This window comes from Chaetodon auriga, chromosome 6 (assembly GCF_051107435.1).
Source record: "Chaetodon auriga isolate fChaAug3 chromosome 6, fChaAug3.hap1, whole genome shotgun sequence".
Taxonomy (NCBI): Eukaryota; Metazoa; Chordata; class Actinopteri; order Chaetodontiformes; family Chaetodontidae; genus Chaetodon; species Chaetodon auriga.
Window position 1 is genome coordinate 25,388,086 of NC_135079.1, and position 10,615 is coordinate 25,398,700.

Here is a 10,615-nt window from a genome sequence, read left to right on the forward strand (position 1 = left end):
CAACCAGACCCTGAGGAGTCTCTGTCAAACTCCTCTATGTGAGGGCGTGACTTAATCATACCAATCACAGCAATCTGAAATATTGCTCTTTTCACACACTTCCCAGGCTGCGATTCATCCATCCATCTGGGCTGAAGGACTCATACATGCACCACAGAGCCCAGTCAAAGCCATGACAAGATGGGTTATATCTTTCTACATGTAGGTCATCAGTGAACCATATCAAACACAGGGGACACCACCGCTGTCCCGTCAGCTTTCATCCTGGCCAGAAATAGGTCCGCGCTGGAAAGGACACCAGAATGAAACTGTACAAGCATCATTTTTCAACAGTATTTGTGTAGGATTATGACAGGGACATGATGCAGTGAAAGAATTTCATTTCACCGTAGTTAATTGACCTGTTGTTTCCTTCTAACAGAGAGTAGCAATGCTGACTGGAATTGAAGTTATTGTATCATTGAAGAGCAATGGAAGCTCTTCAGAAGTTGATGAAGGGAGCTGCAGATGAGCAGGTGAGGTGTTGAGTAGTTGGTCAATCGCCACATCCACAAAGCTGGTCAAAAGAGAGTTGTTCTTCTGGAGATCATTAGGATGGCATTGGAGGTATAATTATATATTTTAAAATTCGAAGTGATTTACTTGCAGTTAACTGATTTTAACTCTGCAATCTTTTTCAGCTTTGCAAATCTGAAAATGTTGCCCTGTTCAATTACTTTTACCTGTAAAATTTCAGGTATTTGTTAAAAGGTTTACTTAATTCCAAATCCATTGGAATAACATTATGAAGCCAGACCTTTAAGTCTTTATGAGGGCTGGATTGGTACTCACCCAGCATATTCAGGGTCTGTTCAATCATGTGCAGATCTGTGAATCCTTCTGGAAAACATTTGTCTGCTCTCAAGCTCAGAGTCATGCAAATAATGATGTTTATGAAGAGTAAAAAAGGTACAATTCTTTTGGCCCTTAGCAGATGTCTATATCTAGATCTGGCTGAATCGTACCTTCAGGGCAGAGAGGTGGAAGTTTCACACTATCAAGCTAACAATGTAACAGAGGTTTCAAAGTTGGCCTGTTTCCTGTGCCTGTAAAACCTACTCTGTCCTAGTCTGATGGGAGCACGTTTTGTTTTAGGATATCAAATCACAGAGGATGTAATCAGGGTCCAAATTACAACTCAATTCCAGTCTTTAGCATCAATGACAGCCTGGCGGATCAGTATCTATTACTTGCACTACTTAGCATCAGGGTCTCTGACAGCGTTGATGATGGCCTTAGCACCTTACGAAAGCACAGCATATCACTGGCAACATAATCGGAACCTAAACTTGACCCCCCAATGAGGACATTAACATTGCTATTTTAAAGCTTACTGTTGTCCTGATGGAAAATGTAAGTGGCTGTTTTCCTGCATACTGCAGCAGGGTTTAGTATCATCACAGCATGACATCACACCTTGTGTGTTTCTGCTCGTTAATTATAACAGCCATCATTCAAGTGTAGCAAAACAACAAAATGTAAAAGTCCAATGGGGTTATCTTGAAGAACTAGAGAGTATTCATCACTCTAGAGACACTGATGATGTCACTAATGGTAAAGTCATGTCTAATGAAAACAAAATGCAACAAGCAAGAACACTCAAGACAAGAGGACCCTTAGAGGACATCTTTTTTATTTATGTACAGAATATAGTTAAAGAGCAATCAGAGGTACTGACATCCCCTGGCTGTCCATGTGATGTTGGGAAGTTGCTGGGTAGTTCAATAGTTGACAGTCTTGGCTGGCTTTGCCTCATCCACCTCAGCTTCCAGGTAACGGAATCGGCGGTGGCGGCGCAGAATCTCAATAGCCTTTTGCTCTACGGTGAAAGGAGTGATACCAAGGTCCTCCAGACCAGGAAGGCCTGGGTACTTCATGTCTGTTGTGTGAAACTGGAAAATATAAGTGCAGAGCAGAATTGTAATTGGCAGAATGTTGGCTGCAGAGGCTCTACAGTTAGTGGTGCAATTCTCAAAACTTCTACTTTAAAAGTTAGACTGAAATCTTGGTATTCTTACCCTTTCCACTTTGTCTGGGGTTGTCCAGGGCTCGAATGGGTTCATTGCGAAAAACTGAGCGAAGAGGCTGAAAAGAAAAAACAGAAGCCATCAACTGACTACACAGTGGTATATAGCAACTGCACCCAAGAGACCCCTGGACAGTTTTTGATTGGTAGTGGCTCTGTAGAGGAATATTTAGATGAGTTTCAGTGTCTGTATAATATGTTACACCATCAACATGGGGCGTGTGAGAAACAACTGTAGACACTACCCAAACTCAAGGGAGTTATTTGTGTGCACACACGGGTGTAGATTTGGCAAACTTTCAACCATCCTCTTTGTTTTGTTTGAAAACATGCCTTTGGCGTGGCTGAATGCTTGAGGTGGTTACATGACAGATGATTTGCCTCTGGAAAAACAGATTCAAAGCACTTACTGATAGAGCGGGCGGGGCAGGGGGTAGGGCACAAAAGGCCTGTGTGCCACTGCGTAGATGTACTTCACCAGGTCATAAAGGAGGTACCGGTTGGGACTAGACAATAAGAGCAAACAAGACAACAACAAATTACGAAGGTAAGTTTTCATCGTGTCAATGTGTGCTCACAAGTGATACACATCCACGGCATGAACGACGGACCACCACATGCTAACTCAAAGTTTCCGTACACACATACTCTTGTAAGTCAACAACATGACGTTCACAATCTTTGCTATGAATCTAAATCTCTATTTGTGCTTTATCTGTCCAAACTGTTGTCAAATCTCAGTATTTGCTGAACTCCAAGGCACAGTTTTTGACTACCTACCCAACTAATGCATATGTTTTCCCATTAGCATCAGGGTCTCTGACAGCGTTGATAATGGCCTTAGCAACATCCACCACCTGAGGGTGAAAAGAGGCAGTTTAGGTGGGTTCATGTCATAATCACATCTTCAGTTAGGCACCAAACACAAAATCAGCCCTGCAGAGCTGCTGAGCTATCAGTTTCTGCTGTACTCACATGCATGGCTTCATTGTAAACGACCACACAAAGTGAGAGAATGTTATTACTACCAGCCACGCTGCTGTTCAAATTTGAGAAATGAAGAAAGAAAGAAACTTACATAAACAGGCTGCTTCACAGTCTTCTTCCCCAAGGACATGAGTGGAACAGCACGGCCAAACCAGCGTATGTCTGAAAGAGGAGAAAGCCACATGTAACATTTTAACAAGTTAGCTGAAACTCTTGCTATCAAACAGGCACATTTTCAACACTGTGAAACAATCAAGTGGTCAAAAGAAATTCAGAGACAGCTCCACTTGCTTGTAGAAGTTGATGACGAGACGACAGTGCAGTGAATACACAGAACAAGAGATGCCACAGCAGAGCAACAAATACACAACAATATATTGTGTCACATTCCCATCACTCAGGGTCTGACGTGTTGACCTACACTCTATGACCACTTTCACACACACAAACAACTGTCTTACTTGCGTAATGGTTAAAGAATCTGTCCTCTCTGCCAAACATCTCTGAGGGTTTCATGATGATGGCTTCAGGAAACTCATCTCTCACTGCAGCCTCTCCAACAGCCTGTAAAGGGACATTATACACACCAATTGACATGTCAATACAAATACACCTTCTTCACCCTTTAATATACGCCGTTTAAAACCTGCATATACTGTACAACAGAGGCAGAGATACACTAGTCTGGCTGAGAAAGATAGATGTGCAGTGTGTGGAGAAACAACGCTCGACCTTGTTCCTCAGGTATTTGGACGGACTGCGTATGTCAGCGTTGAGGTGAGACATGTGGATGAACTTTGTGATGCCGGCCTCTCTAGCTGCCTTGGCAATCTGCTGAGGGATGGACACGAAGACATCCTCAAAGCGATAGTTCCTTTCCACAAAAAGAGGAAAATACTTGCATGTGAATACTTGCATGTGAAGTCAAAACAGCATAACATAACATTAATCAGATGCTTTACGTCAATGTTCCTGTCCGTACCTCGTCTCCCACTCTCTTCCCACCAGGTTGATGACAACATTGGAGTGCTCCAAAGCCCGTTTGATGGAGTCTTTGTTCCTGGCATCCCACTCCTGTAGCATGAAAGAATAGTGACAATACATTTGCATTTGCTTTAAGCCTCAAAATGTACAAGAACATGCAGGTTAAAAATTCCACCATCCATCAGTGTTGCAACGTTTCTGAAAGGTGCCTGTATGTCTGTATGCACCTTACCAGGAAAATTATTTGTCCAAGATCACCCATGGGCTTAAAGTACATGAGGTCATACTGATCACTGCGGTGAGGGATTACAATCTGAGAGCCCATCCGACCTGCAAACCATCAACACATAAGCAAATACAGGGATTGTTTTTATGTGGGTAGCTTGGAAATTGACAGCACTAGTAAATAAAAAATATAGCTGCAAGCAGCAATTCTGGGTTCAAGTCATTTTGTGCTCAAGAGAAGGAAGCAGCTCACTGCACCAAAACTGGCAAAATGCCTCGGTAGGCCAATCCCCAACCATGACCTGAAGACATGAGATTAGATTTAGATCAATATTCCTTTATTTGTCCCGCGAGGGGAAATTTATGATGACTGGACAAATTATGAACAAGTTATGTCCACGTTTTTCAACCTATCTTGCACATTCATATCAGAAATGTGTATCCCAGTTCCATGATGTTGAATAATCCAACAAGACAGACTTTAATGGTTCAAGAGGCTTTTTGGTTCAGTACAAGAAGGTGGTGTGACTGCAATTTGAGTTCTTCCTGCATGATGCTAATAAACAGACAGCCGTCGAAATCTATCTTGTGTCTGTCTCCTACATCAGTTACTGTTGTTTGAAACAGGCTGTTCAGAGTCACCCTCGGCAACCTGCTTTCAAACACCATCATATCTGTGTACCCATCAAGAACCAAAACTTACTGAACGAAAATCAAAGTATGTTAGTATTTGGCAATCAGGTTCCATAAATCTCTGCTATGGTATCATTCTTAGTATTAGCTATCATTTAACAACTTTAGAGTAAGGCCTCTATCTCATAGCTGTGATCAGATCTTGGGTGTAATATTGGGACAGAGGATAAGATATTTACAAGTACTAGCTCATAAAGACATTTGCTGAACACAGAGGAAATATCAATGCGCCTGTAACTTCACAGCAGTATTCACGCCATCATTTTGAACTCACCCAGCCTACCGACCACATATCGCCCCAAAAAACCTGTGGCGCCAAACACTGTTGCCGCTATTCCGCTTGAGGAGGAGCGTCCTCCTTTCCCTTTGGGGATGACAGCATGGTGCAGCTTCCTCTGCTGGACTGTGGCGACAGAGGCAGCTGAAAATACTGCAGGGCAGCAGCTACCTATAGAGAGGAGAGGAACACAGGCAGTGTTTGATCAGCATTATCATGTGCCACTCGCCAATTTGTTAGGCACACCTTGCTATAACTAAGAAAAACAAATCCTGATTTTCTGATGGTTATAATGTTCTGTTTGTGTTCTTCACAGATGCTGTGGTCCTCTTTAATTGCAGGGCATCATACTGCGAGGTGTTACTGATGCTTACTGGAATTTAACCTTGTCGATACAAATGGGTGGACAGATGTTAAAGACACCTCAGTCACGACAAACTACAACCTCAAAAAAGACAACAGTTGAATCAACAACTCTCTAAAACAACAAACTTTTGTCAACATAAACTAATCGTTAATATTGACAACGTGACACTGAACGTCGTATTGCAGTTGTATTTTATAGCACTATTTCTTTATTGAATTACATTGTTTTTTTACTCTATGGCTACACACTACAAACTAGCTGTAGACTAATAGTGAAGACACACACACACACACACACACACACACACACACACACACACACACACACACAGAGTAATAAAGAAAAGCCGCTGATGAGAAGTACAAAGCAGCCAGGAAATACTCAGAATCACTGTACAGGCGCTAATAGGTGTCACCATCGTAATTTACTACGCCTGTCACTGTAAATCAACAGATCAGATAGTCAGACATGGCAAACTTTTGTCATATTTTTCAGAATAACAACCCCGCGTGATGTTCATTTCTGTAACATTACAAACGTTAAACGAGCCAGTGTTTGGACTCACTGTACACACCACGTCACAGTAGCCCACTAGCTTATGGCTAAAGCTCAGCCTGACCCAACGCATTGTTCGTCATTTATTAACGCTTATCCACAAGGTGTGGTGGGGTCACATATTTCGGAATCTTAAGTTAGAATTATTCAAAAGTAATTCGGGTTACTAGCTAGCTAAAGCCTTGCTAGCAGGTGACTAGCCGAGCCTGTTAGCAAGGTCACTCGTGCTGAATGTGTGGTCTAACTTTGAGCCAGTGTTAGGATGACATATCTGTAGATATCTGAAATCACAACATTATACCCTAACATGTTTATGTCATTATCAAAATGGCTAATGTTTTGACATTACTCACCTGAAATCTTCGGAAGGACACCCGCAGGACGGCTAACCAACATCAGGGTCGCCATCTTTTTAACTACGGCATATCGGGTGGCCCAAAATACCTGCTCGCTAGTGATACAGTGAACCCTTGCACAGGGCACACGCAAAGCAAAAATATAACTAATATAATAAAAAAAAAAATGGTCCTAACAACATAAAACGTATCCAAAATGTTTGTTTGGCACTCTGCAGATACAGGTCTCTGAATGCAACCGCAACTTTAACAATAAAAACACTTTCAGAGAAATTGTTCCAGGCAGCATCATTAACATGCTGTTAATGGCCATGTGTGAAACGAAGGTACTGTGATGACAGATCACAGACCAACAAATACCCAGCCTTCCGAATACCATAAGAGGACATAGACACAAAAACAAACAAAAAGTCTCTTAGGTAGATCTTGCCTGGCTGTTAAGAGACCATGAAGCTCTCACTTTAAAGACTGGCAGCAGAGAAGGAGAAATGTTATGACTGATGTTAGTACAGTGTTTGAGGTATGGAGGCTGACTTGGACTCAGTATCTGAACGAAAAAGTCTGGAGAAGTGTATGTGCTTACTGCACAGGAGCATTTTAGCACTGATAACAGATTAAATGTGATAGCTGATAGTTGAGATGATAATATAATTTCCCAATATTAACCCTACTTCTCTCTCCACTTCTGTGCATGTTCACTCACAGTAAATTCAGAAAAACCAGTTTGATCATTAAGCTTTGTTTGTCCAGATATATGCCAGCTGTCGCAAATGTCCCATTAGGCTCTGTGAAATCAGTAGAACTAAACAATTTGAACTAAAATAAATTTGAACAGTTATTTAAGTAGGCAGGCTTAAGTTAAACCGCACTTAATCCAAGACCAAAAGGATAACCTTCAGCTGTAGACAGAGTGACCTCTAGTGGCATTTAGGTTAGGTTACATGTGCAGAACACAGCAGGTCAGTTCAGACTAAATCAAGGCTGCAGTCTGAGTTTAAAAGGCCAGTTCCAGACAATAAAGATATGTCTTATTAAATTTAAAATTCATTTAAGCTGATGGAAGCGGGCAAAACGTTTTGAATTGCTTACATTAACTGAATATGCATCTACAAAAAAAATCTGGATGGTAGACTTGATGGTTTAGATCAGATGATGTGTAAACAAAGCTTGCCATGTTTTCTCACTGAATTATCAGCCCCTCCAGTAACACAGAAGCCCTGCATTCACCCTCTTCTGATGATGCTGGCAACCCAGGAGCAGGCAGGGATCTGAAGATGATTGTTTACTTCCTGCATCAAATCAAAAGGCAGACCAGCAAGGGCGATGAGTCAGATTCCCCTCTTGCCCTTGCTGTCCATGCATCTCTTGAAGATGACTTTGGACCTGTTTCTTGTCATGATGGTGATGAAGACTTATTTTCAATAGTGCTTAGTATACATTGCTATTGTCATTGTTGATTAATTTAATTTATTATTATTATTTTTTTTATTGTTTGTTGGTCTTTCAAATGTCCAAAAGGATTGAAAAATTGCCATCACATGTACCCACAACCCAAGTTGATGTCTTTAAATTGCTTGTTTTATCCAACCAACAGTCCAAAACCAAAACATCTCCACTTTACTGTGAAATAAAATAGAAAAATAGCAAATCCAGAACCAGAGAATATTCATTTTTGCATGATAAATATCTGATATTTTGTTGCTGATTCATTTTCTGTCAACTAGCTAACTAACTGATTAATTGATCAATAATCACACCTAATTACCTTTTAAAAAAAATAAACTCCTGCAGCATTCAACACTGAATGATAGACCTGTATCTTCCAGCATCACCTGATGGAAGAAGTCCACTCTGTGAAATTACTAGTTCACCAGAAAACATAATTAAAGATGTCTTTAGTGTCATGGAACCAAAAGTATTAAATGTTGATCTAAAGATGATAATGATCTAAGAATTAGAGAGTTATGGACAGCGATGGTGTGTCAAGAGTACTTTGCTTTCAGGGAACATTTCTTGGACCAATGTGAGGGGGAGGATGAACAAGTACCCAGCCTGTGACCAGACTATTTCCAGAAGGAATGGCAAGCTGTTGGAAGAGTTTGGTTGAGAGGATACTTGAACCACAACATCATACCAGTCAGACTGTCACCAGCTTTTCCTCTCGCCTGTTGTCAAGGAGTCAGCTCAGTGGAAGAAGAACCCTTGATGAAGTCATTTGCCAGATTTCTTGGAGTGACTGAGCGAGCATCGCATGGAAGACACTGACGAGGAGGACTTACTCACCCTCTTCTCAAGAATAGGCTCACACTGCCTGCCCTCTAAAGACAACTTACAGGCTGCCATTTTAACAATGGCACATAAATCATAAAACCTCAAAAATATTTGAAATCATCTGTGTGGGTAGAGACCAAGAGAGAGGGTTCTGTGATGTGTCGTGGTGTTTTGTAACAGTAGCAGTAATTTTTGCCAAATGATGCCTTTGCAAATAAGCTCTTACGCTACAGTAACAGCAGATGATTGTCATGTCATAAATCATTAATTTGCAAGTGATCAATTTATGCATTACAACTAATACAACATCATAGGACAGGGAGAAGAGTTGATATCAAATGTATCATCTGACTGCAAGAAACAGTTTGGGCATTTTAATGTTCATTGTAGATGCTTTTGCTGTAATATTTGTAAGAATACAGATTTGAAACCACGGGTATACATCTAGTTCCAACATGGTCTAACTCTGAGACAGAACACACAGAATGGGAGCAAACCAGTGTGAGCTTCGATGCACATCCATCTAAAGCTTTTCTTTTGAATTTTTTACATTTTATCCCCTAAACATTTTCAACTGCCTTTCCTTAATCAGGTCAGTGTCTGAATTTATTTCAGGCTTCGTTATTCACAGTTCACCCATCATATGACTTATGGATAACCATAAACACTAAATATATCAAACATTACCATCTTTTCTCCAAAATATTTACCTTTAAGTAAATATTTACTCCAAAGTAAATGCTATATTTTGTGAAAACTACTGTGAAAAGTAATGGTAATGTCTTGTATAATGCACATGACTGACTGATAAACTGTACACCACCCTGATGAAGGCAAGCCGGCTGGTGAAAAACGCAGCTGACTGGAGAAGAACAGTGTGATGCGTTTCCTTTCGATGGATACACATGCAGCTCCATCTCAAATGATGACCTGTCATGCTGCCTTGTTTTTGACCACACACGCAGACTGGTCATCGATCAGTTTGGACATTGATAACTGTTCTGTGGCACGCCACCGAATGAGGCATGGGGCTCTTGCTTCGCAGCAGTTGACTTTGAACAGAAGTTACTTTAGATTGGCCTATTCACAACAGACCGTCACACAGTTATCAGCTGTGGGTTCATTGATAAATCATGGATATGAAATATCAACTTCTGCCAAATAGCTGATGAGTAGGCCTCATCTATACAAATATAAGTAATAACCATATCAATAATATTAATAAAATAATAATAAGTATTTAGTGTGGAACGGGCAATACATTTTTTGTGGTTACATTTTATTGATAAACAACAGCTTTTCTTTTTTTCCAATAAATTTTAAATGACACAGGGTTCACCTCCTCCTATCTCCACCTTCTATATCCACAGTTCAGTGATGGCCATTAATGGCTTACTGTCTGTCAGTTATGATGGAGACAGTTTAGACAGACAATCTTCAACGTTTATGTTGCACAGAGTAGCTCGATGTACCGACTGTTCCTGCACTCAGCAGAAGGTGGCAGCACTGCTGTCATACCTTCAATTACAGAGGGCAAAGAGACACGACATACTCCGTGTGAGATAGAATGTGATAAAGACAAATGATTAAATACAAAAAATCAGATGTAATCATGTTTATGAAATTGCTTTACAATTCTAATTTACAATTATTTGTTTTATTTAGCAGTTACTGATTTAGCAAAAGGCTGTGAAAATTGATTCATTAGCATTACTATTAAGTGGCAAATTTATTGTAATTTAAGAACAAAATCTTCCAACGGCAAGTGACAACTTTACACTGTACGATATTATATAGTCGTATATTGTTGTATGTTTTTGTCTGTGTTTTATTCA

At 40.5% G+C, this 10,615-nt stretch overlaps 1 protein-coding gene across 1 annotated transcript; it reads right to left on the reverse strand.

The window, feature by feature from the left end:
- Positions 1-1,655: 1,655 nt before the first annotated feature.
- On the reverse strand, positions 1,656-6,570 carry ndufa9a (NADH:ubiquinone oxidoreductase subunit A9a). Its single transcript, XM_076734040.1, has 11 exons — positions 6,507-6,570; positions 5,229-5,402; positions 4,269-4,366; positions 4,035-4,126; positions 3,785-3,926; positions 3,514-3,616; positions 3,144-3,214; positions 2,846-2,922; positions 2,476-2,571; positions 2,058-2,124; positions 1,656-1,931 (listed from the first exon to the last, which is right to left on the reverse strand). Exons 1-11 carry the CDS (start codon positions 6,559-6,561, stop codon positions 1,761-1,763), a joined length of 1,146 nt encoding a protein of 381 aa, XP_076590155.1. The 5' UTR covers positions 6,562-6,570; the 3' UTR covers positions 1,656-1,760.
- Between the last annotated feature and the right edge of the window lie 4,045 nt (positions 6,571-10,615).

Bases quoted from the DNA above. Each gene is read 5' to 3' on its own strand.
- ndufa9a (XM_076734040.1), bottom strand. From the start codon at position 6,561: ATGGCGACCCTGATGTTGGTTAGCCGTCCTGCGGGTGTCCTTCCGAAG. The intron at 2,923-3,143 runs GTAAGTTTCTTT...TTTCACCCTCAG, and splicing joins CTGTGAAGCAGCCTGTTTAT to GTGGTGGATGTTGCTAAGGC. The intron at 1,932-2,057 runs GTAAGAATACCA...TATATTTTCCAG, and splicing joins CCCCAGACAAAGTGGAAAGG to TTTCACACAACAGACATGAA.